Source organism: Bos mutus, chromosome 28, assembly GCF_027580195.1.
Source record: "Bos mutus isolate GX-2022 chromosome 28, NWIPB_WYAK_1.1, whole genome shotgun sequence".
Lineage (NCBI taxonomy): Eukaryota > Metazoa > Chordata > Mammalia > Artiodactyla > Bovidae > Bos > Bos mutus.
In genome coordinates, this window is record NC_091644.1 from 37343738 (window position 1) to 37367006 (window position 23269).

Genomic DNA, 23269 nt, shown 5'->3' on the forward strand with positions numbered 1-23269 from the left:
CTGAACTGAACAGTTCATTAAATAAAAGTTTTAATTGCATTTTTTAAAAAAATTCTATATGGTAAAAATCTTCCAATCAACAAATTAAGAGAAACATTTGCTACCTGAGTAACAAAAGGTTAATATCTTTAAATTTAATTTCTCTGAAAAAATAAGATATAAAACAGCCTCCCTTTTAAGAAAAAATAAAGCAGATAAAAAGGATCCTCCCTTTTTAAAAGAAAATGCACAACCGACATGAATAGGCAATTTGAAAAGGAGACATGTAAAGGGTCAATATATGAAGAGACATTTAGCTTCAAAAATAACAAAGAGGACCTTCCTGGTGGTCCAGTGCTTAGGACCCTGCACTTCCACTGCAGGAGGCCCTGCAGGTTTGATCCCTGGTGGGGGAATTAAGATCCTCCAAGCTGCATGGCATAGCCAAAAAAAACTAAAAAAAAAAACAAAAAAACAAAATAATACAAGAGTTGTGCCTCCAAAACACAGTGAGATGCACTTGGGGAAAAAAAAAACAGATCCAGACTATTGATGTTTTTAATTGTCGCTGAAATCCCATATTGTTATCAACTGTTAAAGGAAGTGAGCAGTTTTTTGATAGTTGGAGTGGAAACCTACAGTCTTCCCAAAGAGTGGTTTGGAATATGTATCAAATGTTTATTGTGCATACTCTGACCCAGCACTCTCTCTTCTAGGGATTACCCAAAGGAGACAATCTCACAAATAATGAAGGACTGTGAGAATTTCATCAGAACACTATTATAATGTCAAAAAATTATGTTTTTGTCCATCAGTAGGGATTAGTTGGGCTTCCCTGGTGGCTCAGACAGTAAAGAATCTGTCAGCAATGCGGGAGACCCAGGTTCAATCCCTGGGTTGGGAAGATCCCCTGGAGAAGGGAATGGCAACCCACCCCAGTATTCTTGCCTGGAGAATCCCATGGACAGAGGACCCTGGAGGGCTCTGGAGGGCTAGAGGGCTACAGTCCATGGGGTCGGAAAGAGTTGCAGACAATTGAGCAACTAAGCATACACATGGATTGGTTAAATAGTGTCAATGAAAAATTAATCAGAAAGAAAGGGAAGACTTTATTGGAACTGAATTGAGGATTCAATTCGGGAAGAGCATCTCAGAAAGCTCTGAGAACTGTTCCGCCTGTTAGAGGTCAAAGCAGAGTTACGCAAGTTTTTTGAGTCAGAAGGCTGTACATCAAATAATGTTACTGATAGTTTACATAATCCTGGTCTGCAAGTGCAAAGTGGTGGGTCATGTGACCCCGTAAGGTCAAGAAGGAATGTCATCTTGGAGGAGTTGTCTTACTGAGGCTTGTACACGAGTACATTGATGGTTGGACGGCATCACCGACTCAATGGACATGAGTTTGAATAAACTCCGGGAGTTGGTGATGGATAGGGAGGCCTTGCGTGCTGCAGTCCATGGGGTCGAAAAGAGTCAGACACAACTGAGCGACTGAACTGAACTGAACTTACTGATGCCAGGAGAATATTGCACTTCATGGTTGAGCAGGTATTTCTGCCAGAGGGGAGGTTTGTGCAATGCGTCACACAGAGTGCGCAGTGGGGAGAGAGAGGCAGCCAAATGGCAGAGAAAAATTTTTGTGTCTTAAGTATTTCTTGTCTTGCCATAAAGTACGAATTTTATTTCATCTGAAGTTATATACAGACAGTGTTACACTATCATCTGACTAAATGCTGTACATCTGTGTGCTCTGAGTGATTATAAAAGCATATTGCAGAACAGCATGTGACATTGTGTGTACGAAGATGGATAGTAAGATGTCTGTAAAGATGTTCACCAAATGTTCTCCCCAAATGGCAGGGTTTCTGTTGATTTTTATGTCCATCTTTGTCCTTTGGGGTAATTTTACAGACAAATAAGGATTATTATTGTCATAAAGGCAATAAAGCTATTTCCAAAAGTCAAGTTCTTCCTGGAAATCACACCCCTGCAGAAGTGCTGCCTCCCCCAGCACTCACTCCCTCCCTCCTCTGGACTTTTTTTTCTTATAGTTATCTATTTATTCATCTGTGTTGGGTCTTAGTTGCAGCACAAGGGATCTTTGTTGGGTTATGTGGGATATTTTGTTGTGGTGCACAGACTCTCTGATTGTGGCGGGCAGGCTTAGTTGCTCCATGGCATGAGGGATCTTAGTTCCCTGACCAGGAATCAAACCTGCGTCCCCTGCAAGGCGGATTCTCAACCACTGGGCCACCAGGAAGTCCCTCCTCTGAACTTCTTACCTGTGTAGTACGAGGGCGTCTGAAGGGGGAGGGAGCCGCACAAGGTGACCTCTTAGTGCAGGAGACAGAAAAGGGGGCTCCTCTGTCTGCTCCATGCAGGATCTCACCGCCACACCGTCAGCCCAAGCCACTGTATTCAAACCCCGGAGGGGTGTCTGACTACTGTCAGTTCAGTTGAACAATTTAATTATTTGTATGTGCATTATTCTTTTTGTATAGAATCTGCCTTTCTATCTCTTCAGGATTAACCGCCCAGTGCAAAATATGAGCATATTCTTATGGAAACACATTGCATAGAAATCATAACTTATATTCCAGATTAAAGTGTAAATTTGGTTGGGATTGTCTTTATACTAATCATTTCCTCCAGCAGCTGGATAATCCAGAGCTGTTTGCTGCAGCCAGTGGTAAGTGTCCAAAAGTTTTCTGACATAGCCCTTTGGGCATCAACATGATTCTTGTTTCACGTGTGTGTTTGAACCAGGGTTTTTTTTTTAATCATAATTCTTCTAATAGATACATCTTGAACACACTGTTGTTCAGTCATTAAGTTGTGTCTGACTCTTTGAGACCCCATGGACTACAGCATGCCAGATTCCCTGTCCTTCACCATCTCTCAGAGCTTGCTCAAACTGATGTTCATTGAGTCGGTGGTGCCATCCAACCATCTCATCCTCTATCGCCCCCTTCTCCTCCTGCCTTCAATCTTTCCCAGCATCAGGGGCTTTTCCAATGAGTCAGCTCTTCATATTAGGTGGCCAAAGTATTGGATATTCAGCCCCAAACCTTCCAATGAATATTTAGGACTGATTTCTTTTAGGATAGACTGGTTGGATCTCCTTGCAGTCCAAGGGACTCTCAAGAGTCTTCTCCAACACCACAGTTTGAAAACATCAGTTTTTCCATGCTCAGCCTGTTCTTCATGGTCCAGGTCTCACATCTGTACATGTTATCCTTATTTTTTATAGCATTTCCTAAGAGTTGCAGCTACACTGCCAGTTTGTGAATTCTTTGGAAGGAACAAAATTTTTTTATGGTTTTATTTTGGCAAGAGATAAAACATGTACTATTAAGTTGGATCATGGAAAAAGCAAGAGAGTTCCAGAAAAACATCTATTTCTGCTTTATTGACTATGCCAAAGCCTTTGACTGTGTGGATCACAATAAACTGGAAAATTCTGAAAGAGATGGGAATACCAGACCATCTGACCTGCCTCTTGAGAAACATATGTACAGGTCAGGAAGCAACAGTTAGAACTGGACATGGAACAACAGACTCGTTCCAAATAGTAAAAGGAGTACTTCAAGGCTGTATATTGTCACCCTGCTTATTTAACTTATATGCAGAGTACATCATGAGAAATGGTGGGCTAGAAGAAGCACAAGCTGGAATCAAGATTGCCAGGAGAAATATCAATAACCTCAGATATGCAGATGACACCACCCTTATGGCAGAAAGTGAAGAGGAACTAAAGAGCCTCTTGATGAAGGTGAAAGAGGAGAGTGAAAAAGTTGGCTTAAAGCTCAACATTCAGAAAACGAAGATCATGGCATCTGGTCCCATCACTTCATGGGAAATAGATGGGGAAACAGTGGAAACAGTGTCAGACTTTATTTTTCTGGGCTCCAAAATCACTGCAGATGGTGATTGCAGCCATGAAATTAAAAGACGCTTGCTCCTTGGAAGGAAAGTTATGACCAACCTAGATAGCATATTCAAAAGCAGAGACATTACTTTGCCAACAAAGGTCCGTCTAGTCAAGGCTATGGTTTTTCCTGTGGTCATGTATGGATGTGAGAGTTGGACTCTGAAGAAAGCTGAGTGCCAAAGAATTGATGCCTTTGAACTGTGGTGTTGGAGAAGACTCTTGAGAGTCCCTTGGACTGCAAGGAGATCCAACCAGTCCATCCTAAAGGAGATCAGCCCTGGGATTTCTTTGGAAGGAATGATGCTGAAGCTGAAACTCCAGTACTTTGGCCACCTCATGCGAAGTGTTGACTCATTGGAAAAGACTCTGATGCTGAGAGGGATTGGGGGCAGGAGGAGAAGGGGACGACAGAGGATGAGATGGCTGGATGGCATCACCAACTAGATGGACATGAGTTTGAGTGAGCTTCAGGAGTTGGTGATGGACAGGGAGGCCTGGCGTGCTGCAGTTCATGGCGTCGCAAAGAGCTGGACACAAATAAGCAACTGGACTGAACTGAACTGAAGTTTCTGAAGCCAGTGCAGAAAATTCTGAAGCCAAAGTCAGTAGTTATTAAAACAAAAGAAGTAAGGCTTTAAATATGGTGTTCCCTGTGAACAAGTTTAAAAAAAGCAAAATTGGGCAGATCTTCACATTCTGATAGATCACTGATGGATGATTTAAAGGGTCTGGAGAAGTCCAGGAAAAGGGATATAATTAAGATAATAGGGACTTTCCAGTGTTCAGGTGGCTAAGACTCCACACTCCCAATGCAGGTGACCGGCTTCAATCCCTGGTCAGGGAACTAGATCTCACATGCCACACTGAGAGTTCACATGCCACTCAGCCAAATAAATATCTTTTGAAAGATGTTAGATGATGTTACAGTAGAAAGAATGGCATTTCTAAAAAAAATTAAATATAAGTTATGTCATATGATTTAGCCAAATTCTAGAGGCAATGCTTGTAGAGTTTTGCCTTTTTCATATGTCTCTTCTATACTCTGTAGCAACTCTTTCTTATTACAGCTTCTGCTAGTTTAGCAATTGAGGTTTAACCCTTGTCTTCATTTCCCCTTCCTCTGCCAGAAACATTCGTAGCCCTTTCCCAGACCTTTAGACTTTAAATGATTCAGATGATAACATTCTACAATCAGATTTAGACATAAAATTAAGAACAGGGGTTATGAATGAGCACTTCAAGAAATAGGTATCAGATAAAAGGAGAGAAATCTTTCGGTTAAATCAGAGAGTAGAATGTGAGTAGGAGACCAGGAAGATGAAACATGCCTCCCAATTCAAGGGACATTGTGGGCGAGGGCGCCTCGGAGATCAAATTGCCCTGATCATTTCTGAGAGATTACTTCTTGCAAAAGGAGTAAGGGGCAGCAGAGGATGAGATGGTTAGATAGCATCGCCGACTCAATGGACATGAATTTGAGGAAACTCCAGGAGACAGTGGAGGGCGGAGGAGCCTAATGTGCTGCAGTTCATGGGGCTGCAAAGAATCGGACACAGTTTAGTGACAACAAAAACCACTTCATGTCTATGGCCCAAACAGCTTTCCCACCGTACCAAAAAGTAGCCAAATGAATAATGAAATAATAATACATTGTACGTATAATACATCTATTGTGTCATTTAGCCACAAACTACCAGGTATTGCTGTTTCCACAGGAGTGGAAACTGAGTGCCGCCCATCTGGGACATTGTCTTCTGACTCATAACCCCCTGCTTCCTTTCTGAGATGCTGCTAGCTTTCTAGAATCACTGGAGCTAGAACCCACTTGTTATGTTCATCTTTCACGCCGACATTAGTCCCAGGAGACTCTAAAGTGACTCACTAGTTTCTGTCACCAAATACATCACTCTTTTGGTGAGCTTGCAAAATGACTGAATTTTGGCTTCCTTTGTGGGAAATTGTGATGTGTCAAAGCTGAGAGGCGGTCAGAGTCATGTAGGACACATATCAACCTGTTAAAAGGGTTTGGTTAAATCAAGATCCTGGGTGGACCTGGGTTAATCACTCTAAACGAACTGAGAGCTTTTCAGTTCCTGATGGTGAAAGCCATGTAATAGTAAGCTCTTACTTAGATTAACTTGGGAATATTAAAACTCTCTTTCAAGTATCTCAGAATTACCTCTTAATATGTAATCAACTTTTATAGTGGGTCCTTGTTGGTTATCAGTTTTAAGTATAGCAGTGTGTACATGTCAATCCCAAACTCCTAATCTATCCCTCCCACCCACCCTTCCTGCTGGTGACCATAAATTCATTCTCCAGGTCTGTGAGTCTGTTTCTGTTGTAAGTTCATTTGTATCATTTTTTTTTAAGATTCTGCATACAAGTAATACCACATGACGTCTATCTGTCTGTGTCTGACTGCGCTTAGCGTGATAATCTCTAGATCCATCTGTGTTGCTGCAAGTGTGCAATCAACGTTTGATGTGAAAAAAAAACCCTATATGCTGGTGATAGTGAACAGCAGCTGATTCGTTAGTCTGGACATTTGACTTTAGAATTCAGAGAAGGACTCTCTGTTATATTATCATGTATTCACACATATCTCCCACCCCCTCTGGTTTCCTCCAGGAATAACCTTACTTCCTGCTGCTGCTGCTGCTAAGTTGAGTCAGTCGTGTCCGACTCTGTTTGACCCCACAGATGGCAGCCCACCAGGCTCCCCCATCCCTGGGATTCTCCAGGCAAGAACACTGGAGTGGGTTGCCATTTCCTTCTCCAATGCATGAAAGTGAAAAGTGAAAGTGAAGTCGCTCAGTCGTGTCCGACTCTTCGCGACCCCATGGACTGCAGCCTACCAGGCTCCTCCATCCATGGGACTGTCCAGGCAAGAGTGCTGGAGTGGGGTGCCATTGCCTTCTCCCTACTAGATGCTATTTGTGGCCTAGGACCCAATGATTGAGAATTTCCAATATTGATCTAGTCAATACACAACATTTGCTGGAAACCACTAGAAGCCAAATGTCTGCTGTATCAGAATACCGTGGACTTCAGTGACTCAAACAGTAGAAATACGTTGTTCACAGCTCTGTAGGCTGGGAAGTCTGAGATCAAGGTACCAACAGTCAGGTGCTGGTGAGGCCTCTCTTCTAGGTTTACAAATGGCTACCCTCTTGCTGTGACCTCACATGGAAGGGAGGGAGAGAGAGACCTTTTCTCCTAAGAGCACTAATTTTATCACCTACCAGGGTTCTTGGCCTCTTTAATCAATAGAAATTGATCAGAGGCCAGACAAGAAATTCAAGCAAGGCTTTTCTGGGGCTCCTGCTGCAGCTGGTGGTGGGGGTCTGGAGGAAAGAAGTAACAGGTTTCCTTGCTTCCTCACTCTCCTAGGCAGGGCAAGCCGGCTCCTTATATGGGGTGAGGGGTGGAGCCAGAGGGGTGATTTAGGAGGTTTGCCCACCGTGTTGGTGCTGTTGTGTGCAAGGGGCATGCGCAGTACCCAGCTTTTGCTCCCAACACCCTGTTTTTGCTCCCAACTCTTCTGGAGCAGCAGTTGGGTTTTGGTCTTTTCCTATCTTGTGTCCATAATTTGCCCCAGCTGTACATTGTAGCACAGTTATTTTTAGTCCCTTATAGTTTCTTTGTATTTCGGTGCTCAAGGAGACCAGGTGCAAATATTGCAGCAAAGGGTCCCAGGTCCCAGCCCATCTCAGTTCCATTCATGAAGTTTCAACTGTCAGGACCTAATTACCTACCAAAGACCCCGTCTCCATGGCACTGGAGATTTTGGTTTCACTTATAAACTTAGGGGGTGGTGGGAGGACACACACATTCAGCCTATAGCATAATTACTTGGAAGTATCTCAAGAATGCCCTTAAAAACTGGTGTTAGGACTTCCCTGGAAGTCCAGTGGTTAAGACTGCGCTTCCAGTGCAGGAGGTCCAGGTTCAATCCCTGGTTGGGAGAAGGCAATGGCACCCCACCCATGCCTCAGGGACAAAAAAAATCCAAAGCTTAAAACAGAAGCAATATTGTAACAAATTCAATAAAGTCTTTAAAAATAATAAGTATTAGTCACTCAGTCCTGTCTGACTCTTTGTGACCTGATGAACTCTAGGCTCCTCTGTCCATGGGATTTTCCAGGCAAGAACACTGGAATGGGTTGCCATTTCCTTCTCCAGGGGATCTTCCTGACCCGGATATCAAACCCCAGTCTCCCACCTTGCAGGCAGATTCTTTAAAAAACAAAGCAAAACTGGTGTGTTAATCTCAAATAATATCCCACATTAGAAGAAAGAAGAAAAAAAAATTCACAAGGATTCACCCTGTAGCTCTTGCTCAGAATTCAGAGGTGAGGCATAGATGTAATATCCTCGGGTTTTTATTAGGGATACATGGCATATGATTTCTTCTGTTGGTACTTGTACCAGGTTTGACCTGGTAAAAGGTATCGTTGCACAGTGGGGGATGCAACCTGGCTGTACTCTTGACTCTGATCCCGCTTTCTTTTCTTGGTGGGGAAGGGAGGAGCAGACAGAGCCATCAAGAATGCCTGTGATCTATTCCAAGTAGTATTGTTAAATACACCAGGATTGCTGAAAAATAGCTGTGAGTTGCTGTCCTTTAGATACTTAGATGCAAAGGGTAAATGCAGTGGGTGTCACAGCCAGAATAGTAATTATGTCATCTGTTTTGTCCTGGAATGTGACTTAGTAATTGCAACATTTTCTCCCCATCATTGACGCTTGTAATTATAGTGCAACAAATGGGATTATGTGCTAACTTGAGCTGTTTTAATCACCTCTTTTACTCTGAAATGTAATGGTAAAATTCCACAGTTGTTCCCTAGCTCCCAATTCTTTTCTCTTTTCAACATCTGTTATCCTGTAACTCTTAACACTTCAGTACTAAGGAGAGGAGGCAGAGATGCTCTGGGCATTTTGTAACAGCGGATTTAAAGGCAAAGCAGACTTCAGGCTTGATAAAACATAAACAGTAACGGAGTCTTAAATTTCAGAATAAAGATTTCTCTTAGAAAGTAAATTGTCTATTTTATGTTTCAAAGATGGCAGATGTTTCTAGGATATGGTGAAGTCTGCATGCAATATTTTGTATACACTGAAGGAAACTTTGAACCATAAAAATCAATCTAGGGCTGATTAAGGAAACCCTCCCTTTCAATCTAAGGAGTGGGTTTTTAGTTTAATTAATGCTGGGCTACTAAACTGCGTGTTAGGGTGTCCTTTCCTCTGGAAGGCTCATTAAGATGATCGTTACATGTGTGTATCTTCAGATCCCATTACAGCAAGCTTCAGGGGTTATCCAAGATACTTTGGTTATACAGGAGTAAAGGGACCTTGGACACTGCATGAAATAAAGCTGATGGCGAAGGTGGGAAAAGGTGGAAAACTCCTTTTATTGTAAAATGACTTAATTTGCTCATACTGTGCTGTAGGATGTTCTCAATAATTTGAGTGCATCTATAAAGCTAATACTGTGTGGAGCCGACCCAGATCCACACAAAACTGGGTGCTGATCACTTGGTACCAGTACTAACAATTCTGGTTTCATTCTTGTAGTACAGGTGCTCCAGATGGAACTCTGCAATCCAGAGGTGTGTACATATAACTAAGCAAACACATCTGTGACCCTGAAACAACAAAAGGAGGCATTGTAAGAACAGCTTGTTTTCTTGAAAGAAAAATTGTGGCATCAAGCATAGTATCACCTTTGATATGATAGAAAAAGCCCTAGGTTGGACCTGCTTAGAGCTAGTGAGGCCACATGTTAATGGCATGGTTGTAGACCCGGGGCTGTGAGGGGTGCAAATATACAACTGTGAGACCAGAAGGAGACCAGTCTTAACTCACCTCCACAGTTCAGTTCAGTTCAGTTTAGTCGCTCAGTCGTGTCCGACTCTTTGCGACCCCACGAATCGCAGCACAGCAGGCCTCCCTGTCCATCACCAACTCCTGGAGTTCACCCAGACTCACGCCCATCAAGTCAGTGATGCCATCCAGCCATCTCATCCTCTGTCGGTCCCCTTCTCCTTCTGCCCCCAATCCCTCCCAGCATCAGGATCTTTTCCAATGAGTCAACTCTTTGCATGAGGTGGCCAAAGTATTGGAGTTTCAGCTTTAGCATCATTCCTTCCAAAGAACACCCAGGGCTGATCTCCTTCAGAATGGACTGGTTGGAAGGGACTCTCAGGAGTCTTCTCCAACATCACAGTTCAAAAGCATCAATTCTTCGGCATCTTTTCAAGAAAATTAGAGATACCAAGGGAACATTTCATGCAAAGATGGGCTCGATAAAGGACAGAAATGGTATGGACCTAACAGAAGCAGAAGATACTAAGAAGAGGTGGCAAGAATACACAGAAGAACTATGCAAAAAAGATCTTCATGACCAAGATAATCACGATGGTGTGATCACTCACCTAGAGCCAGACATCCTGGAATGTGAAGTCAAGTGGGCCTTAGAAAGCATCACTATGAACAAAGCTAATGGAGGTGATGGAATTCCAGTTGAGCTATTTCAAATCCTGAAAGATGATGCTAGGAAAGTGCTGCACTCAATATGCCAGCAAATTTGGAAAACTCAGCAGTGGCCACAGGACTGGAAAAGGGCAGTTTTCATTCCAATCCCAAAGAAAGGCAATGCCAAAGAATGCTCAAACTACCGCACCTCCGCAGGGCGACCCCTAAAGCCCCATTTTTTTGAACCCCTCCTCCCATGCCTTGGCCGGATGGTTGAGGATGCAGCGCCCCCTTGCGGTGCGGTAGCTCTCAGAAAATTAGTCAAATCTGCCCACAATGAATGGATGTTGACAAGCATCTGAACAAGTAAACTGATCAAGAGGAAGGAAGCTGAAATAATATTTAGCAAACCAAAAAGCCAAAAAAAAAAAGTGATGATATTTAGTAAACCAAAAACCAAAAAATACCTGCTAATAATATTTGCAAACTTCAGACCAGCTGGATCCTGTTGTTAGTAGGTAAACTGAAGAACATTAAAATTTTTTTATTTAATTTAGACACAGGTGGAGTCGAAGCTGGCAATGCTAAACCAAAGGTAGTTAGCACCATCCGTTGACAGGCAGAGGGCAAGGTGTTTGTAGAAAGATGCTGAAGCAAAGCACTATTTGACAGGTTTAGCTTAAGCAGTTGCATTAGGTGGGAAAGCCTGGCTGGCTGTTTGTGGTGGTCTTAAGTTTCACCTTTTCAAGTTCTCTGGCTTAGGCGTTAGTTTAAAAAGGCTGTGCTGTGCTCAGTTATGTCCAACTCTTTGGGACACTGTGGACTGTAGCCCGCCTGGCTCCTCTAGTCCATGGGATATTCCAAGCAAGAATACTGGAGTGGGTTGCCATTTTCCTCCTCCAGGGGATCTTTCCAACCCAGGGATTGAACCTGGGTCTCTTGTATCTCCTGCCTTGGCAGGCAGATTCTTGACCACTAACACCACCTGGGAAACCCTTAGTTTAAAAAGGCTGCTACTAAGGAATTAGAGCCAACCCAGTGTAATAGCATCCTTGTTGATACACGAACAGCATGCAGGTCACAGCCTAGAAGAAGGAGTCTCAGAGCAACGTTGGAGCATCCATCCAAGCCAGGGCAAAGGAAGAGGAAGCCAGTCCCAGCTGCTGACACTCATGGTTTTCTTGGCAAGATTGTCCATGGGGGGCTGCCCTGGTGGTCCAGCGGTTAAGATCCCATGCTGACAGTGCCGTGGGTGTGGGTTCAATCCCTGATCAGAGAACTAAGATCCCACATGCCGTGCAGCATGACCAAAAGATTATTTTTAAATTGTCCCTGGATTAAACAAATGACCTAAGAAATTTTAGTTGCAGGACTTCTCCTTCTGGTCACATGAGTTCCCAGGTAGCTGGTCTACAAAAAGAGTGTGCTGGCCCAGCAGACAAGAACTTTCCAGGCCACCTTCCAGGTACAGTTTTCATGAGCAATTAATCAGGCAGCTACTGTAGTGTTTAGCTTCTGTAGCCGGACCGCTTGGCTTCAATCCTGGTCTCTCTCTCACCGGTTGTATGAACTTGGACAGATTTCTTAACTTTCATGCCTTAGTTTCCTCATCTGTAAAGTGACTTTGCTGCTGCTGCTGCTGCTACTAAGTTGCTTCAGTCGTGTCCAATTCTGTGCAACCCCATAGATGGCAGCCCACCAGGCTCCTCCGTCCCTGGGATTCTCCAGGCAAGAATACTGGAGTGGGTTGCCATTTCCTTCTCCAATGCATGGAAGTGAAAGTGAAGTCGCTCAGTCATGTCGGACTCCTAGGGACCCCATGGACTGCAGCCCATCAGGCTCCTCCATCCATGGGATTTTCCAGGCAAGAGTACTGGAGTTGGGTTGCCATTGCCTTCTCCCACAATAAACCGTAATTGTGTAAAATAACCTAATTTGTATACTTTTCCTATGTAAAGTCTACATTACCCTCTCCTTATCTCACTTTTTTCTTCCTAAGCAACCTGACCCCTACCCCAAATGCAGGTGTCAGATTCCTAAAAAGCCTGGAGAAAAAATCAGGAGGCATGCAGGTTTGTGGAAGAAACCAGCCAACCGGTTCAGAGAAATACTTTCACTGCCAGTTTTATGGTCCAAAATGCAGAGTGAGAAGCGATTACATCTCAGGAAAATTCCCAGGGCGGCGAGGAGTTGGCTGAGATGCAATACCCATCAAGTCCTCTCTGGCTGGGAAAAGAAAAGGGTAGGAACCTTCAGCCTGGGCAGAATCTTCATTCCGTCCCCAGCGAGGAAATCAGGTGCTTCCACCTTCCGTGCTGCCCCCTGGTGGCAGCAAGAGCAAGCCTGGATGCTCGCTCTCCCAGCGCACGCTCTCCCGGATGTCAGTTTTTGGAACCAAGTACAAAATCTCTGGGTGGCCCTCCAGCACTGCTGCTCGTCTGTCTGCAGTCGGGGAGCCAGGGAGGGGCTGCGCTCCCCGGACGGGGCCAGCCTCTGGATCCGGTTTGCTGCGTTTGGCCAGGTCCTCATTGTGAGCCTTGCGGATGTGGCGGTACAGGTCCCCTGACTGCGTGAAGCTGCGCAGGCAGTAGCGGCATCGTAGGGTCGCTCCCGCGTGTGCACTGTGGCGTGACGCCGCAGTGTGTAAGAGCATGAGAAGGTCTTCCCACATGTCTCGCAAGTAGGAACATCCTCAGTAAAACCCCCAAAGCTTCCGGGGGCTGTTTCATACTCAGAAGGCAAGTAGAGTGGCTCCTGCAGGGCGGGTGGAGCAGGCAGGGGCGAGGTCACCAGTCCTCGATGATACTGCCCTGGACCTGGCAGCAACTGGTAGGGTAGGTGCGGATCTGGCGGCAGGGAGTGGTCACTGGGCCCCACCTCCTCCAATCCTGCTGCCCGTGGCTCCTCAAAGGCCTCTGGCTGGGGGGGCTGGCCACCATACATGGCTCCTCCAGGAGGGAAAAGTCCCTGACAATAGTATTTAGAAGAATTAAATGAGGCCAGACATATAATGGGGCTCCCCCTGGTGGCTCAGTTCAGTTCAGTCACTCAGTCATGTCTGACTCTTTGCGACCCCATGGACTGCAGCACACCAGACTTCCCTGTCCACGACCAACTCCCGGAGCTTACTCAAACTCATGTCCATCGAGTCGGTGATGCCATCCAACCATCTCATCCTCTGTCATCTCCTTCTCCTCCTGCCTCCAATCTTTCCCAGCATCAGGGTCTTTTCCAATGAGTCAGTTTTTTGCATCAGGTGGCCAAAGTATTGGAGCTTCAGCTTCAGCATCAGTCCTTCCAATGAATATTCAGGACTAATATCTTTTAGGATTGATTGGTTTGATCTCCTTGTAGTCCAAGGGACTCTCAAGAGTCTTCTCCGACACCACAGTTCAAAAGTATCAATTTTTCGGTGCTCAGCTTCCTTTGTGGTCCAACTCTCACATCCATACATGATACTGGAAAAGCCATAGCTTTGGCTCAGCGGTAAAGAATCTGCCTGCCAAGGCAGGAGATGCAAGAGACGTGAGTTCGATCACTGGGTCAGGAAGATCCCCTGGAGGAGGAAATGGCAACCCACTCCAAACTGCCAAGGTCCAGCCCCGGCTGATCCAGGGAATTTGAAGGGGAGACGGCTTCGGCGAGTTCACTGGCTTGATTTAAATATTCATCAAGGATATAAAGAGTAATAGAATGAGGATAGCTCAGTAGAAAAATTCAGCGGAGAAAAGAGGCTGAGTAGCTTGGTTTACGCGGAAAATCAATATAACCTGTGACATCAGGTTAGCTCTGACCACGGAGGCCACAGTCGCCCTCTCGAATAGCAGAAGGTGCCCCACCTTAGGCACCTTCTTGAGTGGGTCTTAGAAGCCCAGGCAAATAAATGGTCGCATAGGACCTCCACGCTCCAGATGGAGACTCAGCCAGAATGTGAAAGAAAGAATGACGTGGGGAGACCAAGCTTCGGTGAGCAAGGCCCATAGCTTTATTTTCAACAGGGGCTTTTATACCCTAAGTTGCATGTAGAGGATAATAGGGGATGTGAAATCATGCAAAGTCAGCAGTCTTTGATCCTTATCGAAACCAGGATTTCTTTCCTGCAAATTTATTGTATACAAATGGTTTAGGTGATTTACATCATCTTCTGGCCAGAAGGTCTATTAACATTTTATGACTCTGACAAAGGTTTGTCAACTGTAAGACTTATTTTCTCTAAGAGTAATTATTTTAAGGTTTGGCGCCATCCTCCAAAGGTGTTAGATAAAGTTGCATTCCTATAGGGCAGAAGTGCAGTGGGTTTACAACAAAGGAAAGAATTTATTACTTTAAGGGTCTAAAGTTGCTAACACCAAGGCCACTACTTATTTTTACTACATACCAACTATATTAATTAATACACATTCAAGGATACAATACGGGGGATGTGGAAACTTGGCAGCAAGCATTGGTTCATCAATGAAATCTTTTACTAGTTTTATTCTGACAGTTTCTAACTCTCTGAGAGGCTCTAAGCTATTTGAATATCTTAAGCTTCCCATGCCTCTCACGGCTGGGAGACTGTAAACAATCATATGACTAGCTTTAGGAGTCCTGGTAAACTTGTCAGGCAAGTTAGAGAGCTATGTGAGGGGTTTGGATTTAAACACTCCTAATGCCCAGGAACTTTATTAACTCGAGCTGTAAGTTAACTCTTTTTAGAGAGAGCGAGATGGTGGTGGGGGACAGCCCCCGTAAAGTCAGAGGTGAGAGCACAAAGCAGTAAAGTAGGCAGACTCTGGTTTTTGGGGGTAGATGCTCGAGAATATCCAGGGGGACTCCTGAGGCTCGATCCCGCCTTTGCGTATGCCGAGCCTCCTTCCTCATGACCTTTGCCATGGGCAGAGCTCCTCACGCCGGCTCCCGGCACCAAACTTCTTGCCTGGAGAGTTCCATAGGCAGAGAAGTCAGGCAGGCTACAGTCCATGGGGTCGCAAAGAGTTGGGCACGACTGAGCGTGCACCACACACAAGACATATGACAATGTGTTTAGCTCCAGGGCTTGGTGCATATTAATAACAAGGACTCGGTTCTTGCCAACTATTATTTTGATTAATGATTTTATATGGTTGTCTCTTGGATTTGTTTAATATGGATCTGCCACAAGATATGAGCCATTCTTGGCTTGCCAGAAAATCACGTCTCTGGGATCAGTTGGCTGGAACCAGCCTCTGGATAAAAGGGGCAGGTTCACCAGGGTAACTGCCCCCATGTGGAACTGGATGGGGTGGGGTACTCAGACACCCCTGTCTGCGTAGCCCTGCAGAGGTGTGCAGCTGTGCTTCTGTGATGTTTTAGTGCACCCTGATTATTTTAGTAATGTTACAATTTTTGAGTCTTCTCAGACCCCTGGAAAGCAAAAGTCTTGCCTTATTTTTTCCCCTATATCCTCTCAATTAGCTGAAAGATTGACACACAGCTTCCTAGATGAAATTGTAAGGTTTATAGAGAATTCAGAATGAATGGAAGCATGTCCTTGTCCCCAAAAGTGAAATAGATGGGAAAAAGGAAAACTAGAGATAAGGGATGATGATAAGACTTTAAAAATATATATTTATTTATTTATATTTGGCTGTCCCGGATCTTAGTTGTGGCATTTGAACTCCTAGTTGCAGCGTGTGGGATCTAGTTCCCTGCCCGGGGATCACACCTGACCCCCTGTATTGGGAGCATGGAGTTTTAGCCAGTGGACCAGCAGGCAAGTCCCAAGACTTTCTTAAATGAAGCATCTGGAAGAACTCACTGAAGTTAGAGCTAAGAGGACCTGGCTCTTAGGGAGGAAGACAGATGCTCGAACATCGCCACCTTCTTGCGCGTGCTGGCCTGGGCAGTGGTGAAGACCGGTTCACAGTGGTTGTGGGAGGAACTGTTGGGTGAATTCTGTGGTCATCCTAACACAGCGGCCATGGAGAAGACCCCTTGCCTCTGTGGGCTGAAGGAGATGCCTGGAGTAGAGAGGAGGGGACTGCGACCCAGGCAGTCAGGGGAGAGCCCTTGGCTTCGGTTCAGAAGGTGACAAGCCTGATGCCAGGCTCAGGCTCCACACCCAAACACTCACGGTGTGATTCTGGTTTTTTGTATGTCTATCGAGTTTTTTAAAAAAATACATTTATTTGTTTGGCTGCACCAGGTCTTTGCTGTGGCACGCAGGATCTTTTAGTGGTGGCACATGACTCTGATAGTAGTTGCAGTGTGTGGAATTATGTTCCCTGCCCGGGAATCAAACCCAGGCCCCTTGCATTGGGACCTTGGAGCCTTAGCCACTGGGCCACCAGCAGAGTCCCTCCCTCACACCTTTGTGGGCTCCAGAGTCAGCTTCCCTGCTCCTGTTCTCTAGCCCCTCGTGGTGGCCTCATAGGTCCCCTGCAGGCCTATATGTGTGGCCTCCACCTCACCTGGGAGATTTCTGTATGGGTGTCCTGTAAATCACTGCAAACTTCATTCTCATTCAACCCAACATCCATTTTATTTAGGCTCTACAGCACTGCGGTGGTGCTATCAGAGCTAAAACTACAGACCGTTTAGAGTAAACAGGATCTTGGAGATAGCTAACTCTCCCAATGTTATAAATGAGGAAGCTAAAGCTCAGAGAAGTTGAGTGACTTACCTAAAGTCGCACAGTCACCTTGGGGCTAAGATGGACAGGGAAGCCTGATGCTCCATCCCACACTCCCAACAAATGTAGACTTTGTCTGGATTTAGGTGGACTCATAGGCTCAACTTTTAGTTGTTTCATCAGAAGGAAAAATGTATTACATATCTCCACTAAAATTATTTGTTATATTCTAGCCACTGCTGAAATAGGTAAATCTAGGCTGGAAATTAGAAGATTTTCTATAAAATTTTGGAAGATGGGCCAGTTTGTTTTTTTTAAGTGTTGAGCCTTGGTGGCGTTGTTTTTGTTTTGTTTTTAATATTTATTCATTTGGCTGTACCAGGTCTTAGTTGTGGCATGCGAGACTTTTGTTAATAGTTGCAGCAGGTGAACTCTTAGTTGCAGCACATAAGATCTAGTTCCTTGATCGGTGATTGAACCCAGGCCCCCTGCATTGGGAATGCGGAGTCTTAGCCACTGGGCCACTAGGGAAGTACCAACAGCCAATTTTTAACACCTGGTTGGAAGGTGTATGGCTTGTGTGTCCTGGGGGCCTTCAAACATTTTTCTTTCACCTGCAGCGTGTTTATCATTCTGGGGGAGATTTAGACACTAATTGCATGAAAAGGATTCCTTTTGACTGCTATATACTTACTGCAGCCTGTGGCCTCTAATAGGCACTTACAGGCAGAACAAGCCAACCGGCAGGATGATTCAATACGCAGACCAGTCATTTGCTGGACTCGTGACCTAGACCACGGGCCAATGAGCTGGCCCCTTCCTCCTCTTAGCAAACGCTTCCCAGCGCCTTGCCTACTCCCACCTGCTTCTCCCCTGGAGCTCCTGGAGATTACCTGCAAGGTAATTGGATCCACAGCTGCCAAGTGTCAACAGGCTTCAGAGAAGCCTGAAAGGAAAATCAAAGAGGTTTCTGGTCAGGAGCAACTCTCTCCTCAGAGAGAGTTGGCCTTCCGAGTTCAATGTGGGCTTGTGTGTAGCTTATGTGTGTGTGTGTTCTCTGTAATGTGCTTATGATCTGTGTTCTCCTGGGGAGGATCAAGAGCCTGGGTTGGTCATGAGAATGGATTGCAGTAAAACAATAACACTAATAATAATAATTACAATCACCAGGGCCAGAAATTGGCTTTATCTGTCTAGAGGTCGTTTTACAGAGTCATTGGTGAGGCTCCTGGCCTGGAACCGTCACTCATCACTCAGTTCCGAGTAGGACTAGATGTCTAGACCCTCCTGATGGTGCCTCATACCTCTGCTGGTATTGATCTACACTTCCACTGGATGGCACCTCTTTCTGTCACCTAGTCCAAGCTCGTCCTGCTTGACCCATGACAGGCCACTAAGTCGAGAGACGAGTTGTCGGGGCAAAGAAGACTGACTTTATTTGGAGAGCCAGTGGACTGGTGTCCCAAAGAACCATCTTCCCTGAATTAGAACTCGGGTTTCTTTTATACTAAAGGAGGAGAGAGGGTGGCTGGTTATTACAAATTTCTTGGTATTGGAATCCTTTGTTCTCACAGCTGTCCGCATAGCTCTGGTCACAATATTCCCATAAACCTCCAACAAGATAAATGCTCTTCTCTGTTCTGCAACTTTCTATCTCTCTGTGAATGGAAAAGTGTTATACTTTTAAAGGTCAGAGCCTTGAGAATGGGTCTCCTGTATATTTCAGGAGGAGCATTCTTTTATGAAAGATGCAGAGCCTGCATGACAAAGCACAGATAACACAGCACAAGGGTTAGAGCTAAAGGAATAGATCCAATATGGAGTCAGGCTTGTTCTTCTCTATTACATTTCCTCGGAGGCAACTTTCAAAACCCGTCTCTGGATTTGCACAAGCCCTCTCTCCAGGCCGCGGAATGCCTTGTCATCGGCAGTGCATGCAGCACAGCCTATCCTCAGGCTTGTCCACTTTCCAGACCGACACCTCTGCCTTGGACCCACCGTGAACTGGCCTCTAACCCTGCACTTGTGCTGTGTACCCCCCAGGTCTCCCAGGCAGCGGCGGACCTCCTGGCCTACTGTGAAGCTCATGTGAGGGAGGACCCTCTCATCATCCCAGTGCCTGCGTCAGAAAACCCCTTCCGAGAGAAGAAGTTCTTTTGTACCATCCTCTGACTCCATTTGTTGTGAAAATGTCTCCTTTTCTGTCTCTAAAATCCCTGGTAGAGACCACGCATGCTCTTAGCTTTAGGGAGCTCTGCCCACACTCACCCCTGCCCAACCAGCGTTACCCCGCTGCCTGTCTTTTCATTGGTTTTCTTCCTTGTCTGCAGTTTCACCTTTTCTTTTCATGTTTCTGTTATTTTCATTATTAGTAAAGAAAATACACCTTTTTTATAGCCAAATAACAAATGTGCCAAGTTAAAAATAAGTATGGGTGTAAGGGCTTAAATTTTTTAAACATCAGTTCCCAAGTTTACTTATATCAAGTTTATACATTTCGGTGGATAACTTATTGAGAAGAGAAGAGGTACTCAACAAGCCCCCCATTTACCATCATTCAGTATCAAATTAGAGCATTTTGACCAACTGAAGTCCGTGGGTAAAGGTTCCATCTCTCTTCCTGGAGAAAGTTCTGGAAGTTTTCTATTTCCTGCTTTTCCATCATCCTGTTTAAAAAAGAAAGAACCCACATCACTGGATGGTTTTCTAAATAGGGTCATCCGGGGGCCGTGTGACTCAACCCCAGATGGGGAGCCCAGACCCCTGTTTCCCAGTGATTGTCCTTGATTCCCTTTGTAGGTGGTCCTTCTGCAAATGCAGGTGGTGGGTAGATATTGGAGTGAGCTTAACTGTAAATGTGGCCCCATCACTTCTCTTTACGTGCTCCAGCCAAGCAGGCCAGGGGCATGTTTCTTCTCTCCAAATACCACTTCATCCTGCTTCCTCCTATTCTGGCTCCTGCCCTGCAGGGGCTGCATTAATACGGGCCTGTTCTGTGCACAGCACTGGGCCCTGCAGGATTTCACTAGGGTGGCCCCTGCCCCAGAGGAGCGAGTCAGGGGGAGCAACTCACCATGTAGCCTCCACTGATCGAAGCATTCACATGTATCCACTTACTTAATCCTCCAACAACATACATCTGTTCTAAAAAGAGGAAAACTGAGGCACAGAGAGACCATGTAGTTTCCCCAAGCTATAGATAGTAAGCCAGAAGGCTGGGACCTGAGTGCAGACAGTCCAACTCCTAAGCCCCTGAGTTCCACTGTCTTCCAGCCCTACCTGTTTGCAGGTAGGTAGGTAGACCTGAAAACAGCTTGAGCCATGTGCCACGAAGCACCATTGCTGGGGTCTGCTCAGCAGCACACTTCTCTTCCCATCTTCCCTGGGAGCAGACGTGTCAGTCCCATATTCTGGCAGCTTATGGAAAATGATATGTGTCTGCCCACGTGGAAGGCTTGACAGCTTTTGATTTTTCTGAGACAAACTTGCAGGTTCCACCTAAGACAAACTCCTATCACTCCAATAAAGGAAGGGAGTAAACCACAGGGTAGAGAGCGAATGCTCTGTCCAAGTTTGCCCTGTTCCATTTGTTTGGAAGTTTCCTCCCACCCTGGCTCTGGCAGTGGCTACACTGAGTGATTCTAGGCAAGCCACTGTATGCCTGGAGCGTTCCAGTCTGCAGATTGTGGATAGTGGGCAGTTACTCCTCCTGTCCATCATAAAGGAGATCAGTCCTGGGTGTTCACTGGAAGGACTGATATTGAAGCTGAAACTCCAGTACTTTGGCCACCTGATGCGAAGAGCTGACTGATTTGAGAAGACCCTGATGCTGGGAAAGATTGAAGGAGGGAGGAGAAGGGGACAACAGAGATTGAGATGGTTGGATGGCATCACCAACTCGATGGACATGAGTTTGAGTAAACTCCGGGAGTTGGTGATGGACAGGGAGGCCTGGCGTGCTGCGAGTCATGGAGTCACAAAGAGTTGGACACAACTGAGCAACTGAACTGAACTCCTCCTGTCTTTGCTCTAAGATAGGGGGAGGTGCTACATAGATGAAAGCTCTGATTATCATTTAAAACAAGTAAATTTACTGAATGCCAGGTTATAGTATAGGGATCTAGAATGCGTGACTTCAAAGATCCATGGTTCAGTTGGAAGAATCATATAAAATCACCCACAAAAAAGGCAATATAATTTTCAGATCAATTAGTGACTTGCTACCCTTGTAAATGATTTTAGTACATTTTTATTCTTTGCTTCTTTTGTTGAAATCAATTCTTCCTTTCATGAAAGCTCCCTGACAATACCAGTGTTGTTAGGAAGGTGTGTGCTCAAACTATAGCATAATTGTATGCTGTCTGTGGTAATATGACTTCCAGTCTCCCTCTATTTTGGTTTATGACCAGGATCTCTTTATCCTGTGGTCCATGTCAACATCATTAACTTGATCAAGCAAAGCACAATCCATAAAAGCACATCAGAGAGACTGGGACAGTGGGACAACACAGAAACCAGCTAAACCAGGTCAAGAGAGAACTAGTGCGCTCCTGGAGTTCACCAGACTTTCTTCCTTTTGTTTTCGCTTTCACCATCCCTCCATGTTCTCTTCCCTCTCCTCCTGTCTGCCTTGCATCCCTCCAGGAAATGCTTTTTGTCTCTCACTACACCTTTGCCTTTCAAACCTACAGCATTTTGTGTGGCTTGCCCCTTCTAATGTATCCCTGAATTCAGTGTTGCCCGTAAAGGCGAACTCATGCGCATGGGCTGTGAGACGCACAAGTGTGTGGATAAGACCCTCCCCCTCCCCCCGGCAGAAGTAGGGATCCAATGAAGCTGCCTGGAGTAAGCAGTTGTCATGTGGTGTTTCCAGCTTGACTGTCCAACACCTGACCCGTTTCCTGAAGGGGGAAGTCATGAAATCACCCCATATAAACAAATGTAGTGGGATGCAGCGCCTCCAGCACCATGGATGCTGAAATGGGAACGCCTTCCCTGTCTCAGGTGCACCCCCTTCTCCAGCACCAGACTGACCAGGCAGTGACCAGTGACCTAGGGTGGACTCCTTGGACACCCATGCTTAGGACTGTGAGTTTGGTGCAGGTGACACAGAAATGAAGGGATGCTGAGATTCATTTCATGGGCGCTGTGATGGCCCAGGGCTGGCAGTGGCCCATCGTGAAGGTTTCCGAGACTAGCAGGCCAGGGGTGGCGCCCACTGGTGGTGGTGTCTAGGGATGATGGAGTCCTGAGCAGATTGTTTCTGCTTCATTCCTTGGCCCCACTGGGCTGTCAGGCCCCCACCTGTCTTCCTAACTCTCCTTTCTAGCTTTCTGTCAGTTCGGTGAGCATTCAAGCTCCATCCAATAAATTCCTCATTCTTCTGTGAAATAGCCTGGGTTAAGTGTACTTATCATATGACCTAAAGACTCCATTCCTAGGTGTCTACCCAAAAGAAATGTGTATGTATATTCACCAAGAGAAATGTACTAGAAAATTCAGAGAAGCACTGTTCATAATAACCCCAAACTGGAAAGTACCCACATGCCCATGTTGAACGGATAAACAAGTTATAGTCTATTCACACAGTGAAGCCCCACACAGCAAGGAGAAGCGACACTCGTGCAGACACACACACGACACTGTGAGTCTCACAGGAGGAGGCAAATCCGGACTGTATAGTTCTGTTTACATCAAGTGAGAAACCCGGCAAAGCTGTTCGCAAGTAGTTGTGTAAGTTACTCTTAGATGGGCACAAGGGTGTTCCTTGGAGGTTCTGTTCCTTGATCCGGTTGCTGGTCACTTGGGCATGTCTATTTTGTGAAAATTCTTTGAGCTGTACACTTGTGGTTTGTGCCCTTTTCTGTATGTATGTTGTACTTCAATAAAAAGTGTGCTTAGCAATTGAGAATCCTATGGTTATTTCCCATCCCCCCCACCCTGACTTTTTTTTTGACAGCTCAACTTTTTACTCCTCTTTATGTGTAACATCATTAGTGGGACATTTAAGTATGTGATGACATTCTGAAATACAAAGTACTTGTAATCCACAGCTCTCTGGACAGAGAGTAGCTCCCAGAGTATTGCAGACAGAGCCTATGAATGGGGTGTGTGAATGCCATGTGTGGAATCTGTGTTGTTGGGAGAACAGTGAGGAATCCTCCTGGGATTTCCCTCTTGGATCAGCCTCTCTGTCAGTGAGGCTGATGACTTCCTCTCAGCCTCTCCTGGCTTCTGACCACTGGAATGAATGGATAACAGGCCACAAAGCCCTGTTATCAGAC

General features: G+C 45.4%; 1 protein-coding gene across 1 annotated transcript in view; it reads left to right on the plus strand.

Annotated features, from left to right (window-relative positions):
* Nucleotides 1–22859, plus strand: part of GNG4 (G protein subunit gamma 4) — a 77504-nt gene extending 54645 nt beyond the window's left edge. Inside the window, exon 4 of the mRNA XM_070364430.1 lies at nt 19029–22859. Coding sequence (XP_070220531.1) covers nt 19029–19157 — 129 coding nt within the window. The 3' untranslated portion in view covers nt 19158–22859. The remainder of the gene's footprint in view (nt 1–19028) is intronic.
* Nucleotides 22860–23269: the final 410 nt, after the last annotated feature.